Source organism: Salvelinus alpinus, chromosome 28 (assembly GCF_045679555.1).
Source record: "Salvelinus alpinus chromosome 28, SLU_Salpinus.1, whole genome shotgun sequence".
Lineage (NCBI taxonomy): Eukaryota > Metazoa > Chordata > Actinopteri > Salmoniformes > Salmonidae > Salvelinus > Salvelinus alpinus.
Window position 1 is genome coordinate 20,370,043 of NC_092113.1, and position 26,746 is coordinate 20,396,788.

Below are 26,746 nucleotides of genomic sequence, written 5' to 3' on the forward strand. Positions count from 1 at the left end.
GCATAACACCAGATCAGTGAAGTCTAGCAGAAGCGGGAGGTGGAGGGTCGGGAACAGTTAATTAAAAAAAAAAATATTCTGTTTAGGCTGTCCTGATCTCTGGCTCCCTCTAGTCATTTGTGTGTCTTAATTACTTAATTGAATGGTGTGCTTAAAGCATCAGACAAGCTCAGTGCACATAGTTAATTTTATTAAAACACAGAGGGTGTCAATATATGGAAAAATACACGTTTCTACCAATCGATTGGTCGGAAAAAAAAACACGACTCGGTCGACTAAGATTGTTTTTATTCGGGGACAGCCCTAGACTGCAGTATAGAAATGTAGAGCATGTAGGCCCAGGAGCACATGTTATCCTAATAGTGACGGCGCTAGGGGGTATCAAGACTAGGGCTGGAAATTGCCAGGCACATCACGATACGATATCCGTATACCTAGGTTCCGATTCTATATGTATTGTGATTTGATACTGCGATTAAATTGTGTTCGAAACATATTGTACACTACATATTGTACATCAAACCAGACAACAGAGCATGAGAAAATTTGTTTTAATCAGTCATGGAAGTTAAAGTGCAGAACTTTGAACACTATTTAAAAAGAAGATGGAGAACGAGCTATAGGATGGCAAAGATACAGCCGACCAGTGCTAGCTAACACTACCTAGCAAAATAATTGTTATATATTTAAGTAATATTGTACAAACAATATATTGCGGTATGTAACTGTATCGATAAAAACATATACAGTACCAGTCAAAAGCTTGGACACCTACTCATTCAAGGGTTTTTCTTTATTTCTGCTATTTTCTACATTGTAGAATAATAGTGAAGACATCAAAACTATGAAATAACACATATGGAATCATGTAGTGACCAAAAAAGTGTTAAACAAATCAAACTATAGTTGAGAGTCTTCAAAGTAGCCACCCTTTACCTTGATGACAGCTATGCACACTCCTGTCATTCTCTCAACCAGCTTCACCTGGAATGCTTTTCCAACAGTCTTGAAGGAGTTCCCACATATGCTGAGCACGTGTTGGCTGCTTTTCCTTCACTCTGCGGTCCAACTCATCCCAAACCATCTCAATTGGGTTGAGTTCCGGTGATTGTGGAGGCCAGGTCAACTGATGCGGCACTCCATCACTCTCCTTGGTCAAATAGCCCTTACACAGCCAGGAGGGATGTTTCGGTTATTGTCCTGTTGAAAAACCAAGCAAGTCTCTTGTTCTTATTGGTGTCCTTTAGTAGTGGTTTCTTTGCAGCAATTCGACCATGAAGGCCTGATTTACGCAGTCTCCTCTGAACAGTTGATGTTGAGATGTGTCTGTTACTTGAACTCTGTGAAGCATTTATTCGGTCTGGAATTTCTGAGGCTGGTAACTCTATAATGAAAATATCCTCTGCAGCAGAGGTAACTCTGGGTCTTCCTTTCCTGTGGCGGTCCTCATGAGAGCCAGTTTCATCATAGCGCTTCATGGTTTTTGCCACTGCACTTGAAGAAACGTTCTTGAAATTTTCGGGATTGACTGACCTTCATGTCTTAAAGTAATGATGGACTGTTGTTTCTCTTTGCTTATTTGAGCTGTTCTTGCCATAATATGGACTTGGTCTTTTACCAAATAGGGCGATCTTCTGTATACCACCCCTACCTTGTCATAACACAACTGATTGACTCAAATGCATTAAGAATGAAAGAAATTCCAAATTATCTTTTAACAAGGCACACCTGTTAATTGAAATGCATTCCAGGTGACTACCTCATGAAGCTGGTTGAAAAAATGCAAGAGTGTGCAAAGCTGTCATCAAGGCAAAGGGTGGCTACTTTGAAGAATCTCAAATACATAAAATATATTTGATTTTTAAAACACTTTTTCTGGTTAGTACATGATTCCATATGTGTTATTTCATAGTTTTGATGTCTTCACAATTATTCTACAATGTAGAAAATATTAAAATAAAGAAAAACCCTTGAATGAGTAGGTGTGTCCAAACTTTTGACTGGTACTGTATATATTTTTCTATAATATAGGCCTAATCTTTGAGAGCCAACAATCACCAAAATAAAAGCTAGATGGGGAGAATTTAAAATTCTCTAAACAATGAGTTTAGCATTATTCATTTTGTTATGTTTGAGCAAATAACACAGCATTAGCCATGGCAAAATGCATAGAAACTAGCTTTAAAACTGCAAAATGTTCTCTCAGCGTCATGGCAAAATATGTAGAATTGTAGGAAATGTGCTTTAAAATAGCTATATTTTCTCTCAGCTCCATGGAGAAATGTGTAGAATTGCAGTAAATTGGCTTAAAAATAAAAAACTGGCTTTACAACTCCAAGATAGGGGGCTTCAAATTAGTCTCTAAAATGGCTATTGTGGAGCATAATGTAGGCCTACCAATAGAACAAATCTGTTATGCTCAATAGCCTATTGGCTTCTGTCTAAAACTGGAAGCTGGATAGCAGTGCCTCCTCATCAGCCTGAATCTCTTAGATTTGGGTGGTTGAAAAATTCTGTTGATTTGACATATGTAAAACTTGATTTTAGCTATCCCCTGATCCAGAGTCATACCTTTTTTAAATTGCTATCCAATTTGGTAACTCAGGATATGTGGGTATCTGATACTAGATCTGCTTTAAGGGCCATCTGTACTGACTCAAGCCCTATCTTTTCAAAATTGTTAATCTTGACTTGTTGAAGATGTTGGCTAACGAGCTAGCTCTGAAAAGCGTATTCCCTCAGGTGATTGAAAGACCGCTCGTGGGCTATCCCTGCACTACAAAAAAATCACAAACTCAGTTTGTTGCATTGAAAAGGGGCTAATTTTATAATGTTGATTCGATCACAGAAAAAACATTGATCTATATAGTGCAAACTAATGGGGCGATCTCAGTGAAGTTCTCAATCTCTTGTGTCACTGCGCGGCATGGCATTTCTGTGTGGCAGTCCTGGAGGAGGTGTGCAGCTTAGAGGTAATGTTGCTTGTCAGAACAGGCAATGAAACCTGCATAGGAAGGGAAATGCCTCGGCTATCTAACATAGAGCCTTCACTCCTTTGTTTAGGGGTCTTGCTAGTTGCTGAACTTGTGAGCAAATGAAGCAGGGCTCTTTTGTCAATTCATCTCACCTTGATTCCTCGCATAATCTCATCTCTCATCAACTCCTTCTAAAAACACATTGGAGAAGAACTCATTAGGCGAGGGACCTTCTCCTCCAATACTGTTGGGAGGGAGGCGAGGAGATAGGATGCAAGAAGACCAATAGAGATTAGCCCAGGAGCATCCCATTATAGGATTAGGCCTAGATGTCTGTAGGTTTAATGTACATGATGGGTAACAGGATTGCATACCAGGTACAGTAGTGTCCTGTGCACTGCATATGCAAGTGTGTATGTCCACTGCAGGCTCTACATATGGTTGATATCACACATAACAGGTGCGTTAGTGGTGGGCTGGGGCGGCTTTAAAGTGGATTCATCCTAAGGGATCTCTATGTCCACAAGGACAAGCCGCATTGGCTCACAGAATGCTCTAAGGTTAGTGGACTGTTTTCCCACTGTTATTGCCTTGTCTGGAAGTGGCTGTGCTATTTCAAATTCAAGTTTATTGGTTGCGTACACAGATTTGTGCATATTATCGCAGGTGCAGTGAAATGCTTTCTAGGGCAAATACGTTGTGCTCCAGTGTGCACTGGAATGCTGAAGCAAGCAAATTGATTTGTCTTTGTGACACAGAAGGCCACATCAAGCCGTTTGGATCTGAATTCCTCCTCGCTCTTGGCTTCGAGTTAGTTAACCCCTACACATGCACATCATACACATATCTAAATGATTCTAAGCCATCCACATCTCCTTACCCCCATTTTATTATCTTATCTGTCTGGCTCCATGAATAGGGCCTAGACCCATTAGTTTGACTTAATTAGCCTCAATTGCATTGTCTTTGTCTTGCCAAGCACTTAGAGAAGTCTGACTAACAGTAAGACGATATGCTTTGGTCATGGGTTCCGCTTGTTCTCAGTTTTTGGGGGGAATAGCAGATTTAGAAAAATGCTGAGTAGATCATGGGTTAAAGTTTTTATACCAGTATAAGTATTCATACCCCTTGACTTTTTCAAAAAATAATTACGTTACAGCCTTATTCTAAAATGGATTAAATAAACAACTGTCCTCATCAATCTATACACAATACCCCTAATGCCGAAGAGAACAGAAGGTTTTTAGTATGCTGACCCTTTGCTATAAGACTAGAAAAACTAGAAATTGAGCTCCAGGGCCTCCTGTTACCATTGCTTTTATTTTATATTTATTTAACTAGGCAAGTCAGTTAAGAACAAATTCTTATTTTCAATGACGGCCTAGGAACATTGGGTTAACTGCCTTGTTCGGGGCAGAACGACAGATTTTTACCTTGTCAGCTCGGGGATTCGATCTTGCAACCTTTTGGTTACTAGTCCAATGCTCTACCACTCGGCTACCTGCCGCCCAATTGTTCATCCTTGAGATGTTTCTTAAACTTGATTAGTCCACCTGTGGTAAAATCAATTGATTGGACATGATTTGAAAGGTACATACCTGTCTATATAAGGTCCCATAGTTGACAGTGCATGTCAGAGCAAAAACCAAGCCATGAGGTCGAAGGAATTGTCCGTTGAGCTCCGAGACAGGATTGTGTCGAGGCACCGATCTGGTAAAGATTACCACAAGATATCTGCAGCATTGAAGATCCCCAAGAACACCGTGGCCTACATCATTCTTAAATGTAAGAAGTTTGGAACCACAAAGATTCTTCCTAGAGCTGGCCGCCCGGCCAAACTGAGCAATCAAGGGAGCCTTGGTCAGGAAGGTGACCAAGAAACCGATGGTCACTCAGACAGCGCTTCAGAGTACCTCTGTGGAGAAGGGAGAACCTTCCAAAAGGACATCCATCTCTGCAGCACTCCACCAATCAGGCCTTTATGGTAGAGTAGCCAGACGGAAGCCACCCCTCAGTAAAAGGCACATGACAGCCTGCTTAGAGTTTGCCAAAAGGCACCTAGAGGACTGTCAGACCATGAGAAACAAGATTCTCTGGTCTGATGAAACCAAGATTGAACTCTTTGACCTGAATGCCAAGCGTCACGTCTGGAGGAAACCAGGCACCATCCCTACGGTGAAGCATGGTGGTGGCAGCAGGGACTGGGAGACTAGTCCGGATCGAGGGAAAGATTAAGTACAGAGAGCTCCTTGATGAAAACCTGCAACAGAGCGCTCAGGACCTCAGACTGGTGCGAAGGTTCATCTTCCAACAGGACAACGACCCTAAGCACACAGCCAAGAGGATCAGCAGAGAAGAATGGGAGAAACTCCTCAAATACAGGTGTGCCAAGCTTGTAGCGTCATACGCAAGAAGAGTCGAGGCTGTAATCGCTGCCAAAGATGCCTCAACAAAGTACTGAGTAAAGGGTCTGAATACTTATGTAAATGTAATATTTCTGTTTTTTATTTTTAATACATTTGCAAAAGTTAATAAAAAACAGTTTTTGCTTTGTCATTATAGGTTATTGTGTGTAGATTGATGAAGGGGAAAAAAACTATTAAATCCATTTTAGAATAAGGCTGTACTTAGGGATGCACCGATATTACATTTTTGACAAATACCGATATCCGATATTTTCCTTGTAAAAAAAAAACACGATACCGATATTAAACATTTTTGCGGCCTTTTAAGCATTCTAGTACAGTTATTTGGGCTTCCGAGTGGCACAGCGTTCTAAGGCACTGCATCTCAGTGCAAGAGCCGTCACTTCAGTCCCTGGTTCAAATCGAGGCTGTATCACATCCAGCAGTGATTGAGCGGCGCACAATTGGCCCACCGTTGGCCAGGGTAGACCGTCATTGTAAACTGAGAATTTGTTCTTAACTGACTTGCCTAGTTAACTTCTTTGGGATAGGTGGGACGGTAGTGTCCTACCTGGCCAACATCCGGTGAAATGGCAGAGCGCCAAATTCAAATTAAATTACAGAAATATTAAACTTTCATGAAATCACAAGTACAATACAAAAAAATAAAGCTTAAATTGTTGTTAATCCAGCCAAGGTGTCAGATTTCAAAAAGGCTTTACGGCGAAAGCAAACCATGCGATTATCTGAGGACAGAGCCCCATCATACAAAAGCATAACAAATCATTTTCAACCAGGGAGTCAGAAATAGCGATATAATATATGCCTTACCTTTGAAGATCTTCTTCTGTTGGCACTCCAAAAGGTCCCAGTTACATTACAAATGGTCCTTTTGTTCGATAATGTTCTTCTTTATATCCATAAAAACTCAGTTTAGCTGGTGCGTTTCAGTCAATTATCCACTCGTTTTCCCTCTGTCAAAATGCATACAAAATGAATCCCAAACGTAACCAATAAACTTATCCAAACAAGTCAATCAACGTTTATAATCAAACATTAGGTACCCTAATACGCAAATAAACAATAAAATTTAAGACGGAGAATCGTTGTCTTTACCGGAGATGAACAAAAAGAACGCGCTATCTCGGCCATGCGCTTGGAAACACTACAGCCAAAATGGGAGCCCTTAGAAAAACGACTGCTTCTCCCTCATTTTTCCAAAAACCAGCCTGAAACTCTTTCTAAAGACTGTTGACATCTAGTGGAAGCCCTAGGAACTGCAATCGGGGACGATTTCGCCCTATTATAAAAGTGCTAGCCATTGAAATCAGTGGTATGCTGAATTTATTTTATTTTATGGTTTGTCGTCTGGGTTTCGCCTGCCATTTCAGCTCTGTTATACTCACAGACATTATTTTAACAGTTTTAGAAACTTTAGAGTGTTTTCTATTCAAATCCACCAATTATATGCATATCATAGCTTCTGGGCCTGAGTAGCAGGCAATTTACTTTGGGCGTGCTTTTCATCCAGACGTCAAAATACCGCCCCCTATCCCAAAGAAGTTAAATAAAGGTTACACACACCACACTGACCGAAAAGTTAATTTGTTTGCATTTACATATGAACCCCATTACCAGTAAAACATAATCAAAACCTATTTCTTTCACTTACTTGCTGTGCTGTTACGTTGGTCATTTGTTCAGTCGTTTCATTCTCAACTGGGATTTCATCATACGTGTCAAGCAGTGAAGTTTCAGCTCTGTCTGTCTGTGGCCTCTCTACCTCGGGGGGCACTGTCATTGTCTGTTTCCATCTTGTCCAGCTGTGTCTGTAACATTTCATGTAAACCCTGTTTCTTGTCTGCATCGAAGTAGCGGTCCTTGTACCTAGCATCGAGCATGGTGGCGACACTGTTAAGCGGCTCAGAGAGAATGCCACCAAATCGCTTGTTCACAGCCTTGAGTACTTTTGTAAGTTTTAACCCCACGGTCTGTCTGCAGTTTTGTTGAGCAGGCGTTTCAATGCCATGACACGTTTGCTGCAGATGCAGTTGATTAGCTTATTTCTCGAGTCAGTTGTTCGAATGGCGCTAGGAGTGTTCATGTTTCAAACATGTTCTCAAATGCCGTTGAAATAGCAGCATTGGTATGAGAACCAGCACATTTTTGAGCATGCAATACCTCTTTCCTCAGTACGAAATCCTCGTCGACCCACTGTGTTGTCAGGCTCATAATGCTCATGGGGTTGACATCGCTGGTCCAAATGTCAGTCGTGTACCGGGGGCTTGACCGGTCGGCGAAAGCCAACATCATCCATGACAGAGGACAGCTGATTGTCAACGGCAATGAATGCCATTATCTTGGCGTTAATGGGTTTCGCCTTTGAATTGTCTCGCTGAAATGTTATCCTTTCAAATGACTGCTCAACTTGAACTTGTTTAGTTGTTGAAAGTGTGCGCTTAGTATTTTTCTGCTTTTTTTCTGTGTAGCACTGTTTTTTCCCGTGGCATATTACGTCATCTACTTACGTTATATAGGTATGCACGTCAGCTTTGACATCGGTTTTGCACATCGGCGTTAAACTAGACATCGGGCCGATGTTGGCATTTTTAGCTAATATCGTCCGATTCCGATATGTTCACCAATATATCGTGCATCCCTAGCTGTAACATAACAAAATGTGGAAAAAGTCAAGGGTTCTGAATGCTTTCTGAATGCACTGTGTGTGTGTGCGCGCGCTCACACACACACACACACACACACACACACACACACACACACACACACACACACACACACACACACACACACACACACACACAAGTATGTGGACACCCCTTCAAATTAGTTGATTCGGCATGAAAAAATTGGTGGATAGAGGCATTTTCGATATGTTCCCCCTTTTCTCAACTCTGGCTGATGTCGGTAATGCGTAAATTAATGGGGTTATATCTGAGCCAAACTCTCAAACTGCTTAAATTCGAGGATTACTTTCCTTCACAATGTGATCCACGCCCGGGAAAGCAGTGGATGCGTAATCCATTCACCAGCACTGAAGAGACACATCTTGACACCAGTTCTTGAGGATAAACTATTGGAACTGTCCTGTGACCAAGGCTTGTGCGCTCGTTTTAATGAGATGCGCCTTTCCACATTCTGGCTGGTCAGCAGTGGAAAATACCCGTTACTCAGCCAGATGGCAGTGAAGATGTTAATCCCCTTTCATTCTACCCACTTATGTGAGACCGGCTTCTCCTCTCTTGCTTCAACAAAATCTAAATATCGCTGCAGACAGCCTGAGAAAAATGACTCGAGTGTCCCTCTTCTCCTTCTATCCGAGGTTTGACCTGTTGGTGTCAGAGACAGGCTCACCCATTTCAATGATTGAGTCAAATATATTATACTATTCTCATGTTCGTAGCCACGAAGTGCTTTGAAAGGCTGGCAATGGCCCACATTAACACCATTATCCCAGAAACCCTAGACCCACTCCAATTCGCATTCCGCTCAAACAGATCCACGGATGATGTAATCTCTATTGCACTCCACACTGCCCTTTCCCACCTGGACAAAAGGAACACCTACGTGAGAATGCTATTCATTGACTACAGCTCAGCATTCAACACATAGTGCCCTCAAAGCTCATCACTAAGCTAAGGATCCTGGGACAAAACACCTCCCTCTGGAACTGGATCCGGGATTTCCTGACAGGCCGCCCCGAAGGTGGTGAGAGTAGGTAGCAACACATCTGCCACGCTGATCCTCAACACTGGAGCCCCTCAGGGGTGGGTGTTCAGTCCCCTCCTGTACTCCTTGTTCACCCATGACTGCATGGTCAGGCACGACTCCAACACCATCATTAAGTTTGCAGACGACACAACAGTGGCAAGCCTGATCACCGACAACGACGAGACAGCCTATAGGGAGGAGGTCAGAAACCTGGCCGGGTGGTGCCAGAATAACAACCTCTCCCTCATCGTGATCAAGACAAAGGAGATGATTGTGGACTACAGGAAAAGGAGGACTGAGCATGCCCCCATTCTCATCGACGGGGCTGCAGTGGAGCTGGTTGAGAGCTTCAAGTTCCTTGGTGTCCACATCACCAACAAACTAACATGGTCCAAGCACACCAAGGAGTCGTGAAGAGGACACGATAAAACCTATTCCCTCTCAGGAGACTGAAAAGGTTCTACAGCTGCAACATTGAGAGCATCCTGACTCGTTGCATCACTGCCTGTTATGGCAACTGCTCGGCCTCCGACCACAAGGCACTACAGAGGGTAGTGCGAACGGCCCAGTACATCACTGGGGCTAAGCTGCCTGCCATCCAGGACCTCTACACCAGGTGCTATCAGAGGAAGGCCCTAAAAATTGTCACACCCCAGCCACCCCAGTCATAGACTGTTCTCTCTGCTACCACATGGCAAGTGGTACCGGAGTGCCAAGTCTAGAACCATAAGGCTTCTCAACAGCTTTTACTCCCAAGCCATAAGACTCCTGAACAGGTAATCAAATGGCTACCCAGACTATTTGTATTGTGTCCCGCCACTCCCCCCCAACCCCTCCTTTACGCTGCTGCTACTCTGTTTATCATCTATGCATAGTCACTTTAACTATATCTACAGTTGAAGTCGGAAGTTTACATACATCTTAGCCAAATACACAATTCCTGACATTTAATCCTAGTAAAAATGCCCTGTCTTAGGTCAGTTAGGATCCCCACTTTATTTTAAGAATGTGAAATGTCAGAATAATAGTAGAGAGAATGATTTATTTCAGCTTTTATTTCTTTCATCACATTCCCAGTGGGTCAGAAGTTTACATACACTCAATTAGTATTTGGTAGCATTGCCTTTAAATTGTTTACCCGAAACGTTTGACCCAAGTTAGACTTCCACAAGCTTCCCAAAATAAGTTGGGTGAAATTTGGCCCATTCCTCCTGACAGAGCTGGTGTAACTGAGTCAGGTTTGTAGGCCTCCTTGCTCGCACATGCTTTTTCAGTTCCGCCCACAAATTTTCTATAGGATTGAGGTCAGGACTTTGTGATGGCCACTCCAATACCTTGACTTCGTTGTCCTCAAGCCATTTTGCCACAACTTTGGAAGTATGCTTGGGGTCATTGTCCATTTGGAAGACCCATTTGCGAACAAGCTTTAACTTCCTGACTGATGTCTTGAGATGTTGCTTCAATATATCCACATAATTGTCCATCCTCATGATGCCATCTATTTTGTGAAGTGGACCAGTCCCTCCTGCAGCAAAGCACCCCCACAACATGATGCTGCCACCCCCATGCTTCACGGTTGGGATGGTGTTCTTCGGCTTGCCTGCCTCCCCCCTTTTTCTCCAAACATAACAATGGTCATTATGGCCAAACAGTTCTATTTTTGTTTCATCAGACCAGAGGACATTTCTCCAAAAAGTACGATCTTTGTCCCCATGTGCAGTTGCAAATTGTAGTCTGGCTTTTTATGGCAGTTTTGGAGCAGTGGCTTTTTCCTTGCTGAGCGGCCTTTCAGGTATGTCGATATAGGACTCGTTTTACTGTGGATATAGATACTTTTGTACCTGTTTCCTCCAGCACCTTGCTATTGTTCTGGGATTGATTTGCACTTTTCGCACCAAAGTACGTTCATCTCTATGAGACAGAACACGTCTCCTTCCTGAGCAGTAGGACAGCTGTTTATACTTGCGTACTATTGTTTGTACAGTTTAATGTGGTACCTTCAGGAGTTTGGACATTACTCCCAAGGAAGAACCAGACTTGTGGAGGTCTACAATTTTTTTATCTGAGGTCTTGGCTGATTTCTTTTGATTTTCCCATGATGTCAAGCAAAGAGGCACTGAGTTTGAAGGTAGGCCTTGAAATACATCCACAGGTACACCTCCAATTGACTCAAATGATGTCAATTAGCCCATCAGAAGCTTCTAAAGCCATGACATAATTTTCTAGAATATTCCAATCTGTTTAAGGGCACAGTCAATTTAGAGTATGTAAACCTCTGACCCACTGTAATTGTGATACAGTGACTTCTAAGTGAAATAATCTGTCTGTAAACAATTGTTGGCAAAATGACTTGTGTCATGCACAAAGTAGATGTCCTAACCGACTTGCCAAAACTATAGTTTGTTAACAAGAAATTTGTGGAGTGGTTGAAAAACGAATTTTAGCTGTCTGTAGAAAGTATCGAAGTTGAGATTAACCTTTTTTTAACAACTAAGGAATAATTGTTCTCTTCTCCCATTGATTTTCCAAACCCAAAACCCCAGTCTGGTCTTTTGAAGCTGCTTGGCAAGGCTTTCCCGGAAGTATTGGCCTGTTGGAACTGGGTATTAAAACTCTGTGGTAATAACAGACCATTAGCGCTAGCAGGCTACACACACAAATAATTTGAAATGGTCCAATTAGTAGCTAACATCAGGAAGTGAAATAACTGCCTCATTTGTGCAAATTGGGGCTCAATTTGGATGTTGTTCTTGCTGTCACATGGTGTCGATCTTCACCGCCACTGCACAACAGATTTCGCACTCCAGAGATTTTAATATGTTTCCTTTTTTAAAACAATATCCCAAGTGTACAGTAATTTACACACACTTAAAGCGCAGCTGAACCGAAAAGCCAACTTCTCAGGCCGCTTTCAACCAATGTGGCATCGATATGAGCCTGAAACATTTGTTATAGTGTAAAAATTTACTACAAAGTGTAAATGGGATAATTTTGGTTATAAACTCAGTCTCGTCCAAAACTGAGATTTGCGAGATGATTATAAAAAATAGTATGCCATGGAATAAAATGTACGCCACAGTTTTCCTTGGGTTAGTTTTATTTCAATCCTGCCCACAGCTGGCAGCACCCAAGTAATCTTTAATTTGGCACGAAGCTGCACGCAACATGATTGTAATGCCGGTGGTACATTCGGTTTGATTTTGGATATCCCTCTGGGGCTAGTTATGGACATCTGTAAATTACTCAATGGACAATATATTACATTTTCAATAGTTAAAAATTTCAATGACTTAACCTCAAACCAACTATAAATTATTGAAAGTGTTTAATGAACTAAAAGGTGTTTAACATTAAAATATTGTTCCATTTACATTGCATAATTTATTGACGGTCCCTAACTAGCCCCACAGATGGGCTATACGAAGTCCAACCAATTTTGCCACGGTCCCACAGCAGTGGAATGAAGCTAATTTGCGAAAAAAGTTGGCTAGCTTGCAAGCTAGCCTAGGCTACTTCCAGACACATTACCTAGTTAGACTGTTTCAAGTTATCTAGAAGGGTGAGTGACTGTAACTGTGTACTGTTTTGTCAGAGTGAATGTGCAAACGCTTCCCACGTGCGAACACTCAAGAGACACCCACATCAAAGCACACCCCCAAGACCCAAATCTCGTTCTCAGTCGCATTTCCTAATGAGGAGGAAGGAAACAGAGGTTACATCAATTAGTTCACCCCTTTTTAGACAAAAATTCTGACTTCAAGAAATAGGCCATTCGAGGAGTTGCTCTGACAGTCTAATTTGATGTAATCGACCTCCCCCTTGCTTGTACAAACAATGGAGGAGAAAAGAGTAAAGGCCCACCCCCCACATGTGCCATGTCATACCTGGATGTGCCTTTTAAGTAAATCAGGTGATTTAAGGGACTTAACATCAATTTCACACGGCGTGCACTAAACGATGTGTTGAATTTCACTTTAAATGGGATTGTTTTAGCTTCAGCAAATTTGATAGAAGCTGTGTGTGTGTGTGAGATTGAAACTAGTTTTCAATGACATAGCGTGGAGAGTCATGGCCCGTTTTCAAAGAGAGGGAACGTTTCCACATTTTAGGTTGCCACTTGTTTAGAGGGGAAAGAGTCTCCTTTGACTTTCTCATTCTTGGCTGAAATAGTAACTATCAACTCCTCTGAATATAAAAAATCCTAACCTCGACATCTCTTTTTCTTTTTACTCTAGTCTTAGCTGTAGGATGGTTAGATGGATTGTGAGCAATGCTCAGTATTTTATTGTTCTTTATTCAGGCAATTACTATCTCATCTCACTGTAAGTCACCACATGCCCCTTTCACATGTATGACTCATGTCTCTCACACATTGCAGAGCAACTTGATACAAGGTTCAATAACACTGCCAGAGATGGTTAGCTTGTGAATGACCATGTTCTGCTGTATCTGTACCAGTGGGCTGGCAAATAGGGTAGATTGCTTGCTGGTTTGTACATTCTGGCCCAGCTGATGAAGTGAACTTATGTTATATTGTTGAAGTGAAAAATAAGTGTGCCCAGGAGAAACACTGTAGTTGTTTACACAAGACATATATAATTCATTTGATAGCAGTAGTGCTTCACATACTAGAAAGAATGGCGTAGTGCTGTGATATATAAGGTTATTCCATGTAGTTAGGACACTCAAACATTAGGCTGTTCCAAGTTATGGTGTGGTTGATCATTGGAAAAGCAGCTTGCCCACGGATGTGACCTAACTATCCCTCTGTTGGGTTGAGATTCTGTGGAGACTTAAAGCAGCTTATCGAGGTAGTCTGGTCTTGCAATCTGTCTATAGACAACCACCACACTTCAGGTCATGTGAGACATGCTGTTAAGGCATTTTCGGTGCTCCATCCATTCTGATTCACAGAAAGAGCCCAACACTGCAAGCCCTCAAAAACCCCATTAGGTCTCCCAGAGCCATATATTTAGATTACACATTGTGTATACAGATTATTAAGAACACCTACTCTTTCCATGACAGACTGACCAGGTGAATCCAGGTGAAAGCTATGTTCCCTTATTGATGTCATTTATTAGTGTAGATGAAGGGGAGGAGACGGGTTAAAAAAGGATTTTAAGCCATAAGACAATTGCGACATGAATTGTGTATGTGTGCCATTCAGATGGTGAATTGGCAAGACAAAATATGTATGTGCCTTTTTGAACTGGGTATTGTAGAAGGAGCCAGGCGTACTGATTTATATGAAGATAGTGATCTCCCGGGTGGCGCAGTGGTCTAGGGCACTGCATCGCAGTGCTAGCTGCGCCACCAGAGTCTCTGGGTTCACGCCCAGGCTGGGCTGGGTTCGCACCCAGGCTCTGTCGCAGCCGGCCGCAACCGGGAGATCCGTGGGGCGACGCACAATTGGCATAGCGTCGTCCGGGTTAGGGAGGGTTTGGCCGGTAGGGAGGGTTTGGCCGGTAGGGATATCCTTGTCTCAGTATGTAAAAAAAAAAAAAAATTATAAAATGTATGCACTCTACTGTAAGTCGCTCTGCATAAGAGCGTCTGCTAAATGACTAAAATGTAAGATCTGCAATGCTGCTGGGTTTTTCACACTCAACAAAGGACATCCAGCCAACTTGACACAACTGTAGGAAGTATTGGAGTCAACATGGGTCAGTATTAGAGGTCGACCGATTATGATTTTTCAACGCCCTTACCGATACTGATTTAATGGAGGACCAAAAAAAGCCGATATTGATTAATTGTATATAATTAATTATATATATATATAATTATATATATATATATTTGTAATAATGACAATTACAACAATACTGAATGAACACTTTTATTTTAACTTAATATAATACATAAATAAAAATACATTTAGTCTCAAATAAATAATGAAACATGTTCAATTTGTTTTAAATAATGCAAAAACACAGTGTTGGAGAAGAAAGTAAAAGTGCAATAAGTGCCATGTAAAAAAGCTAACGTTTAAGTTCCTTGCTCAGAACATGAGGACATATGAAAGGTGATGGTTCCTTTTAACAGGAGTATTCAATATTCCCAGTTAAGAGGTTTTAGGTTGTAGTTATTATAGGACTATTTCTCTCTATACCATTTGTGTTTCATATACCTTTGACTATTGGATGTTCTTATAGGCACTTTAGTATTGCCAGTCAGACTGCTCTATCAAATATCAAATCATAGACTTAATTATAATATAATAAACACACAGAAATATGAGCCTTTGGTTATTAATATGGTCAAATCCGGAAACTATCATTTCGAAAACAAAACGTTAATTCTTTCAGTGAAATACGGAACCATTCCATATTTTATCGAACGGGTGGCATCCATAAGTCTAAATATTGCTGTTACATTGCACAACCTTAAATGTTATGTCATAATTATGTAAAATTCTGGCAAATTAACTACGGTCTTTGTTAGGAAGAAATGGTCTTTGTTAGGAAGAAATGGTCGAACACAGTTCGCAACGAGCCAGGCGGCCCAAACTGCTGCATATACCCTGACTCTGCTTGCACAGAACACAAGAGAAGTGACACAATTTCCCGAGTTAATATTGCCAGCTAACATGAATTTCTTTTAACTAAATATGCAGGTTTAAAAATATATACTTGTGTATTGATTTTAAGAAAGGCATTGATGTTTATGGTTAGGTACATTGGTGTAACGACAGTGTTTTTTATGCGAATGAGCTTGTTAAATCATCACCCGTTTGGCGAAGTAGGCTGTGATTCGATGATAAATTAACAGGCACCACATTGATTATTTGCAACACAGGACAAGCTAGTTAAACTAGTAATATCATCAACCATGTGTAGTTAACTAGTGATTATTTAAGATTGATTTGTTTTTTATAAGATAAGTTTAATGCCAGCTAGCAACTTGAAATCAGCCCTAATTAATCGGCCATGCCGATTTAATCGGTTGACTTCCAGTCAGTATCCCTGTGGAACGCTTTCGACACCTTGTAGAGTCCATTCCCCGACGATTTGAGGCTGTGGGGGAGTTATACTCTGTGTATATGCTCTGGGATTTTCCATTTGGTTTTTCATATGACTGGAGAGAGAGGGTGAATATAAAGTAATAGCTAAATTGATCTTATCAAATGTTTCAAAGTATTATCAAAATATGAAACGGATATTAGGGCTGTAATGAGGGTATATATGGATTACGTGATAGTAAAAATAATATTTTACAAAGTGACATGATATAATTTAACACATTACTTAGTCTATCCTGTCATATCATCATGGCTACTTAGTTGTACTTAATTATTCAAGTTATTCCAAAGTTGTAGCCTACATGTCTTTTATGTAATCCGGAGGTACACTACATGACAAAAGTATGTGGACACCACTTCAAATGAGTGGATTCGGCTATTTCAGCCACACCCGTTGCTGACAGGTGTATACTATTGAGCACACGGCCATGCACTCTCCATAGACAAACATTGACAGTAGATCGGCCCATTCTCTTATCATCACTCAGTGCCTGGGCTTACCTCCGCTGTACCCGCACCCCACCATACTCCTGTCTGCACATTTTGCCCTGAATCTAGCTCCTTTTATTCTTTGTCCCCAACGCTCTAGGCGACCAGTTTTGATAGCCTTTAGCCGTACCCTCATCCTACTCCTCCTCTGTTCCTCGGGTGATGTGGAGGTGTGTCCCCAGGCACCCTCATTTTGTTGACTTCTGTGATATAAAAAACCTTGGTTTCATGCATGTCAACATCAGAAGCCTCCTCCCTAAGTTTGCTTTACTCACTGCTTTAGCACACTCCGCCAACCCTGATGTCCTAGCCGTGTCTGAATACTGGCTTAGGAAGGCCAACAACAATTCTGAGATTTCCATACCCAGCTACAACATTTTCCGTCAAGATAGAACTGCCAAAGGGGGAGGAGTTGCAATCTACTGCAGAGATAGCCTGCAAAGTTCTGTCATACTTTCCAGGTCAATACCCAAACAGTTTGAACTTATAATTTTTAAAATGTACCTCTCCAGAACTAAGTCTCTTACTGTTGCCGCCTGCTATCGGCCCCCGACACCATTTGTGAATTGATCGCCCCCCATCTAGCTTCAGAGTTCGTTCTGTTAGGTGACCTAAACTGGGATATGCTTAACACCCCGGCAGTCCTACAATCTAAGCTAGATGCCCTCAATCTCACACAAATCATCAAGGAACCCACCAGGTACAACCCTAAATCCGTAAACATGGGCACCCTCATAGACATTATCCTGACCAACTTGCCCTCCAAATACACCTCTGCTGTTTTCAATCAGGATCTCAGCGATCACTGCCTCATTGCCTGTATCCGCTATGGGTCCGCGGTCAAACGACCACCCCTCATCACTGTCAAACGCTTCCTAAAACACTTCTGCGAGCAGGCCTTTCTAATCGACCTGGCCCGGGTATCCTGGAAGGATATCGACCTAATCCCGTCAGTTGAGGATGCCTGGTCATTCTTTAAAAGTAATTTCCTCACCATCATAGATAAGCATGCCCCGTTCAAAAAAATGCAGAACTAAGAACAGATATAGCCCTTGGTTCACTCCAGACCTGACTGCCCTTGACCAGCACAAAAACATCCTGTGGCGGACTGCAATAGCATCGAATAGTCCCCGCGATATGCAACTGCTCAAGGAAGTCAGGAACCAATACACGCAGTCAGTCAGGAAAGCAAAGGTTAGCTTTTTCAAGCAGAAATTCGCATCCTGTAGCTCTAACTCCAAAAAGTTTTGGGACACTGTAAAGTCCATGGAGAACAAGAGCACCACCTCCCAGCTGCCCACTGCACTGAGGCTAGGTAACACGGTCACCACTGATAAATCCATGATAATCGAAAATTTCAATAAGCATTTCTCAACGGCTGGCCATGCCTTCCTCCTGGCTACTCCAACCCCGGCCAACAGCTCCGCCTCCCCTGTAGCTACTCGCCCAAGCCTCCCCAGCTTCTCCTTCACCCAAATCCAGACAGCAGATGTTCTGAAAGAGCTGCAAAACCTGGACCCGTACAAATCAGCTGGGCTAGACAATCTGGACCCTCTCTTTCTAAAACTATCCGCCGCCATTGTTGCAACCCCTATTACCAGCCTGTTCAACCTCTTTCGTATCGTCTGAGATCCCCAAAGATTGGAAAGCTGCCGCGGTCATCCCCCTCTTCAAAGGGGGTGACACCCTAGACCCAAACTGTTACAGACCTACAGTATATCCATCCTGCCCTGCCTATCTAAAGTCTTCGAAAGCCAAGTTAATAAACAGATCACTGACCATTTCGAATCCCACCGTACCTTCTCCGCTGTGCAATCCGGCTTCCGAGCCGGTCACGGGTGCACCTCAGCCACGCTCAAGGTACTAAATGATATCATAACCGCCATCGATAAAAGACAGTACTGTGCAGCTGTCTTCATCGACCTGGCCAAGGCTTTCGACTCTGTCAATCACCGCATTCTTATTGGCAGACTCAATTGCCTTGGTTTTTCTAATGACTGCCTCGCCTGGTTCACCAACTACTTTGCAGACAGAGTTCAGTGTGTCAAATCGGAGGGCATGTTGTCCGGACCTCTGGCAGTCTCTATGGCGGTACCACAGGGTTCAATTCTCGGGCCGACTCTTTTCTCTGTATATTTCAATGATGTCGCTCTTGCTGTGGGCGATTCCCTGATCCACCTCTACGCAGACGACACCATTCTGTATACTTCTGGCCCTTCCTTGGACACTGTGCTAACTAACCTCCAAACGAGCTTCAATGCCATACAACACTCCTTCCATGGCCTCCAACTGCTCTTAAACGCTAGTAAAACCAAATGCATGCTTTTCAACCGTTCGCTGCCCGCACCCGCCCGCCCGACTAGCATCACCACCCTGGACAGTTCCGACCTAGAATATGTGGACAACTACAAATACCTAGGTGTCTGGCTAGACTGTAAACTCTCCTTCCAGACTCATATTAAACATCTCCAATCCAAAATCAAATCTAGAATCGGCTTTCTATTTTGCAACAAAGCCTCCTTCACTCACGCTGCCAAACTTACCCTAGTAAAACTGACTATCCTACCGATCCTCGACTTCGGCGATGTCATCTACAAAATAGCTTCCAACACTCTACTCAGCAAACTGGATGCAGTCTATCACAGTGCCATCCGTTTTGTTACCAAATCACCTTATACCACCCACCACTGCGACCTGTATGCTCTAGTCTGCTGGCCCTCGCTACATTCTCGTCGCCAGACCCACTGGCTCCAGGTCATCTAAGTCTATGCTAGGTAAAGCTCCGCCTTATCTCAGTTCACTGGTCATGATAACAACACCCACCCGTAGCACACGTTCCAGCAGGTATATCTCACTGATAATCCCCAAAGCCAACACCTAATTTGGCCACCTTTCCTTCCAGTTCTCTGCTGCCAGTGACTGGAACGAATTGCAAAAATCGCTGAAGTTGGAGACTTTTATTTCCCTCACCAACTTTAAACATCAACTATCTGAGCAGCTAACCGATCGCTGCAGCTGTACATAGTCCATCTGTAAATAGCCCACCCAATCTACCTACCTCATCCCCATACTGTTTTTATTTTATTTACTTTTCTGCTCTTTTGCACACCAGTATCTCTAATTGCACATCATCATCTGCTCATTTATCACTCGTGTTAATCTGCTAAATTGTAATTATTTGCTCCTATGGCCTATTTATTGCCTACCTCCTCATGCCTTTTGCACACACTGTATATAGACTTTATTTTTTCTACTGTGTCATTGACTTGTTTATTGTGTTATTGGCTTGTTTATTGTTTACTCCATGTGTAACTCTGTGTTGTTGTCTGTGTCACACTGCTTTGCTTTATCTTGGCCAGGTCGCAGGTTAAACCAGGTTAAATATAGGTGAAAAAAATAAAAAATACTGAATAGCTCAGTGACTTTCAATGTGGCACCGTCATAGGATGCCATCATTCCAATAAGTCAGTTTGTCCAATTTCAGCCCTGCTATAGCTGCCCTGCTGTTATTGTTAAGTGGAAATGTCTAGGAGCAACAACGGCTCAGCCGCGGAGTAGTAGGCCCCACAAGCTCACAGAACAGGACCGCTGAAGCGCGTAGCGCTTAAAAAACGTCATGAAATGGGTTTCCATGATCGAGCAACCGCACACAAGCCGAAGATCACCATGAGCAATGCCAAGCGTCGGCTGGAGTGGTGTAAAGCTCGCCGCCTTTGCACTCTGGCACAGTGGAAACGTGTTCTCTGGGGTGATGAATCGCGTTTCACCATCTGGCAGTCCGACGGACGAATCTGGCTTCGGCAGATGCCAGGAGAACGCTACCTGCCCGAATGCATAGTGCCAAATGTGAATTTTGGTGAAGGAGGAATAATGGTCTGTGGCTGTTTTTCATGGTTCGGGCTAGGCCCCTTAGCTCCAGATGAGGGAAATCTTAACGCTACCACATACAATGACATTCTAAACTATTCTTTGTGGCAACAGTTTAGAGAAGGCCCTTTCCAGTTTCAGCATGACAATGCCCCCGTGCACTAAGCGAGGTCCATATAGAAATGGTTTGTCGAGATCAGTGTCAGAGAACTTGACTGATCTGCACAGAGCCCTCCCATCAAACACCTTTGGGATGAATTGGAACGCTGACTGTGAGACAGGCCTAATCGCCCAACATCAGTGCCTGACCTCACTAATGCTCTTGTGGCTGAAGGGAACCAAGTCCCCACAGTAATGTTCCAACATCTAGTGGAAAGCCTTCCCAGACGAAGGAGGCTGTTAAAGCAGCAAATGGGGGACCAACTCAATATTAATGGCCATGATTTTGGAATGAGATGTTCAACATACATACTTTTGTCCATGTAGTGTATCTCTTGAACAGGAAACCATTCAGTATTTCAGTGCAGTCTCATTCAGGTGCCTAAGGTTGAATAGCTCAACAACAAATAACAAATACAACAGGAATTTATAACCCTAAAATTGTATGGCAGAATGTAAAGAATATACAGCACCAAGAGCTCGGGTGTCATGTAATTGGATATTTTTATGTGTTTATATAAAGGGAAGACATATATTTGTTGTCTTTCAGCAAGTAATGTCTCTTTACAACATGATTTCCTTGAGAATCAGTGTTAGTAATAGAAACATGTAATGGTTGTTTCCCATTCCACAATTACTAAGCACAACCAAATGTTGGCACAGGAGAAAATGTAAAAGGAAAATTGTGTTAAATTTTAGATGGCTAATGGGATTTGCCAGTCTAGGCCACATACAAAATGTAGGTAGGTAGATGTAACTTGCAGGCTTTCATGGTCCTCTATAGACACATTTTCACGAGGCATAGATAAACTGCTACTTTGAACTACCTTGAAAAGAAGCATAGTGTTTGGTTTGTTTATCTTTTATGGGCAACCTATGATTTGGTCCTTTGATTAAGCTGTTACTATAAGCAGAATGTAGCCACAAGACTGGCTCAATGGGTCATTCTGAGGTCAGGACATTTGAACTTTAGTTCAACATAAAATTGTATTTGTCAAATGCGCCGAATACAACAGGTAGACCTTAGTGAAATGCTTACTTACAAGCCCTTAACCAACAATGCAGTTTTAAGAAAAATAAGTGATAAGTAAAAAAATAATAAACATTGAGATTTTTGATTTATTTAAGAGCAGCAGTAAAATAACAGTAGCGAGGCTATATACAAATGGTACCGTGTATATACCGTGTATATTGTTTTGAGTTCCTTATTTTGCCGTCTTCCTGTCAGATCAATTAATCTATTACCGCTCTCTCAGGATCCCAACAGACAACACATGCCTGGTCAGCTTACCGTATTTCTTATCATGCCCCATGCCCGTCTCTGTCAGAGTCGGACACAGTCATCGGTGTCAGTGTTGACATCACCAACACCGAGCTAGTCAATCTGCTGATTCAGGAGTGGCTCCATATTTACTTTGAGAGTGCGATTCCACTATTCCTTGCTCGCATCAACACAGGTTTCTAATCCAGCCCAAATGTGTCAGTCACTGCAGCTTTTTCTGTAGCCGCCAGCTAAAAGTGAATCCTGTCTGCAGCTGGGGCCGTGTCCCGGGCCAACAGACTAGAGCACAAAGCTCTAATGAGCCAGACTGCTGGTCCACACAGTTTCTGCTGGGACTCAAGCTGCAGGAGTCATTGGCCCGATGACAATGCTGTCAAACCTCATCCACTTAGTGTGGCTGAGTCAATGTTTCCCCTACCATTACTTGGCATAAGCGGGCAATGAGCGGTGCACCCCCACCTGGCTTTGGTGCTCTTTGCTGAAGAATTTGGCTTCAATTGGAAGAAACTGTGTCAGCACCTCTAGATTTGCTGCAAGTGCCTTTGCGCAATACGTTGATGTCTTTCAGAAAAATACATGAATTGTGTAGCCAAGCATGAGCAGACTTTGTTTACGGGGCCGTGACAGAGGTGTAGGTGGGTGGTAGAAACTCCCAGAAGGCAAGGTGCAGTCTAAAACTATAGACTTTAACTTGTGACTGAGTGAAAGTTTTAATTTAAGGTACATTGTTTGAGCCCTATGTGCTCTCGCTCTCTTAATTCAAAGGGCTTTATTGGCATTCGAAACATGTTTACATTTCCAAAGCAAGTTGAATTGTTAATAAATAAAAGTGGCATAAACAATCAGAAATGAACAGTAAATATTACATTTGCAAACGTTTCAAAAGAACTGAGACATTTTAAATGTTATATTACTGGCTATGTACTGTCTTGTAACAATGTGCAAACAGTTGAAGTACGAAAGAGAAAATAAATAGACATAAATATAGTTTGTATTTTAATGGTGTTTGCTTCACTGGTTGCCCTTTTCTTGTGGCAACAGGTCACAAATCTTGCTACTGTGGTATTTCACCTAATAGATGTGGGAGTATATCAAAATTGGATTTGTTTTAAAATTCTTTGTGGGTCTGTGTAGTCTGAGGGAAATCTCTGTCTCGGTCTCTCTCAGTATCTCTGCCCAGCTGAAGGTGTTTAGAGAATCCTGTGCTTGAAGGCTGGCTGATTGCTGGAATGTCTTCAAGTGTGCCAGTTCAGGAATAGATGATTGGGAGAACGGCCCACAGTAGTCCTATAGTTTCAAGTATCGGGTCAGGCCGCTCTACTTTTAATTTGCCCTCTGTCCCAGAATCAGGTGCTTCAAAACCCTGGATGTTTTTCTTATGTAAATGCATGGGTGCTAATTTTGTCTCTTTCTCTCTTCTATAGTTAATAAGCACAAGCCATGGATCGAGACGACGTATCATGGCATCGTAACAGAAAATGACGACAAAGTACTTCTGGACCCTCCACTTATCGCCCTGGACAAAGACGCCCCACTGCGCTACGCAGGTGAGAGATTAGCTTTTTCTTCAACACTATCCTGATAGGTCATTTTCTCTGAACCCCTCGATTCATGGATTCTGTTTTTTCTCTCCTTTCGTTTACCATAAGGCGAGGAGAACAAATATAACCATTACAGATATATTAGATTGAATCATTTGCCAAAATTCCAGGTGTACAATGCTGCAAGTCAGTGGTTTGAGAGCGAGCAGTCACAAAGATGTTATAATTTATTGGTTTTCATTGGTTACTCATGCTGCTTTGCTCTCCAGAGACTTTTCAGTAGCGAATCGGGGATGCAGTAGCTACACATGATACAATGTTAGCATTCATATGGAATCTATTTACTTGATGTCTCTATATGATCTTAAACCCACTTTGACCTCTCTAGTATGTGAAGAAGCATCAAGTTAATCTCTTTAATTTACGGCCAAGCTATGTCATCTGTGCTCCTTCTGCAAAGTCCAGTCATACACTCTACATTAATCTTCGTTAAGTGCACCACCCAGTTTATGTTCCAAATCTGCCAGGGGAGATATAGCATATTAGATTTGTTTTTACCACACAGTGGTCCGCAGCTGGTCCCCATATCCACCCTAAGGATCCTTTCATATCCAGATCAATCAGAAGTTTCCCTTTTAATGTTCATCTCCGAGGAGAGGCACAATTAAACTGATATGTGCCAAGGCAGCATTAGGGCACTTTTTTAAAAATCATACAAGAGATTGACTTTGGCTGAGGTTCAAAGCACCGTGGTATTGGGAATGGCTTTTTTTCCCTCCATCCCATTCATTCTGTGATCTTCAGTACTCCCTAGACAACTCTCCCATGTCCCTTGTTGTGCCCTTGCCCCTTTATTTTTTATCACACATTAAGTGAATTTACTGTACTTAATCAACTGAGATGGGTGTGCCATTTTTACTCAGAGAAAACAACTAAAGAATACCACAAATTATGTTCCTGTTATATTCTAGACTAGAACTTGACCACAATGAAATGGTCCGTCTACTCCAGATTGTTAATGTATTTGATTTGAACGACAGGGTGCATAACCCAGCCCAATAGAGAACTCAACGTGAAGAGGAATCAAAATGCCCATTCATTGCACAACGATGGGTTCCTCTTACAGTAGTAAATTGGAGTTCAATGGAGCGCTCCACGCTGCCCTTCTTTGTACACCACTCACCCATTTGATGAGGAGGGCAGGGAAAGTGGACAGCGTGTCCCAGCAAAGTACAGACAAGGTTCACTGCAGTGCCACTGTACTCGATGGGATGAGCAGGGATGCTGAATCCACGGCTTGAATGTCTGTGTGAGAATGGTGTGTGGTTGTGTGCCATACATCATTGGTGTGTGCATTAGAGGTCGACCGACTGATTTTTCAACGCCGATACCGATTATTGGAGGACTTAAAAAAGCCGATGACGATTTTTCCCCCCCCTCTTCTTTAATTTTGAAAATGTATTTATTTATTCGTAATAATGACAATTACAACAATACTGAATGAACACTTTTATTTTAATATAATACATAAATCAAAATCAATTTAGCCTCAAATAAATAATGAAACATGTTCAATTTGGTTTAAATAATGCAAAAACAAAGTGTTGGAGAAGAAAGTGCAATATGTGCCATTGTCACGCCCTGGCCTTATTATTCTTTGTTTTCTTGATTATTTTAGTTAGGTCAGGGTGTGACATGGGGAATGTTTATGTTTTGTTGGTTTTGGGTGTTTATTTGGTAAAGGGGTTATGGGGTGTAGTAGATGGTTTTGTGTTGAGTGTATATGTCTAGCGTTGTCTATGTTGGTTAGTTATCTAGGAGAGTCTATGGTTACCTGAATGAGTTCCCAATTAGAGACAGCTGATTTCGGTTGTCTCTGATTGGGAGCCTTATTTAGGGTAGCCATAGGCTCTCATTGATTGTGGGTAATTGTCTATGTAAGAACGTTTGTAGCCAGTGTGTGTAAGTGCACAACGTTTGTAGCTTCACGGTCGTTTTGTTATTTTGTTGTTTTGTTAAAGTGTTTTTGTGTCGTGTTCATCTTCGTGGTGTAAAATAAAAGAAGATGGCTTATTTTCCAACTGCTGCGTTTTGGTCCGTCAATCCGCCACACGATCGTGACAGAATTACCCACCATAGGACCAAGCAGCATGACCAGCGGCAACAGGAGCAATACAAGGATTTATGGACATGGGAGGAAATTTTAGACCGGGAGGTACCAGGAGAATATAACCGCCCCAAAGCTGAGCTGGAGGCAGCGAAAGCAGAGAGGCGGCGATATGAGGAGCTAGCTCGGAGGCAGGAAAAAGAACCTACAAAGGATCTGGGTTACACTACGTGGGAGGAGATCGACAGGTGGGCGATCAACCCAGGGAGAGTGCCGGAGCCCGCCTGGGATTCTCTGGCGCAGTGCGAGGAGGGATACCGGCGAATGGAGGCAGCACGACGAAGCGGTAGGAAGCCTGTGGGAAAACCCAAAAAATTTCTTTGGGGGGGGCTTAAAGGGAGAGTGGCGAAGTCAGGTAGGAAACCTGCGCCTACTCCCTGTAATTACCGTGGAGAGCGAGAGTACGGGCAGACACCGTGTTACGCAGTAGAGCGCACGGTGTCTCCTGTACGTGTGCATAGCCCGGTGCGGGTTATTCCACCTCCCCGCACTGGCAGGGCTAGATTGAGTATTGAGCCGGATGTCATGAAGCCGGTCCTACATATCTGGCCACCAGTGCGTCTCCTCGGGCCGGTTTACATGGCACCAGCCTTACGCATGGTGTCCCCGGTTCGCCTACATAGCCCGGTGCGGGTTATTCCACCTCCCCGCACTGGTCGGGCAACGGGGAGCATTCAACCAGGTAAGGTTGGTCAGGCTCAATGCTCAAGGGAGCCAATACGCCTGCACGGTCCGGTATTTCCGGCGCCACCTCCCCGCCCCAGTTCAGTGCCACCAGTGCCTACACCACGTAACAGGCTTCCAGTGTGTCTCCAGAGCCCTGTTCCTCCTCCACGCACTCGTCCTATGGTGCGTGTCTCCAGCCCGGTATCACCAATTCCGGCACCACGCACTAAGCCTTTTGTGCGTCTCCAGAGTCCTGTGCATCCTGTTGCTGCTCCCCGCATTAGCCCTGAGATGCGTGTCCCCAGTCCGGTACCACCAGTTCCGGCCCCACGCACTAGGCCTAATGTGCGTCCCCAGGGTCCAGTATGCCCTGTTCCTGCTCCCCGCACTAGCCCTGAGATGCGTGTCCCCAGCCCGGTGCCACCAGTCCCGGCACCACGCA

General features: G+C 43.0%; 1 protein-coding gene across 4 annotated transcripts in view; it reads left to right on the top strand.

The window, feature by feature from the left end:
• Positions 1 to 26,746, top strand: part of clstn1 (calsyntenin 1) — a 76,968-nt gene that overhangs the window by 14,200 nt on the left and 36,022 nt on the right. For all 4 annotated transcript variants that reach the window (XM_071372123.1, XM_071372125.1, XM_071372124.1 and 1 more), the window contains exon 2: positions 23,355 to 23,477. In XM_071372123.1, coding sequence (XP_071228224.1) covers positions 23,355 to 23,477 — 123 coding nt within the window. The remainder of the gene's footprint in view (positions 1 to 23,354; positions 23,478 to 26,746) is intronic.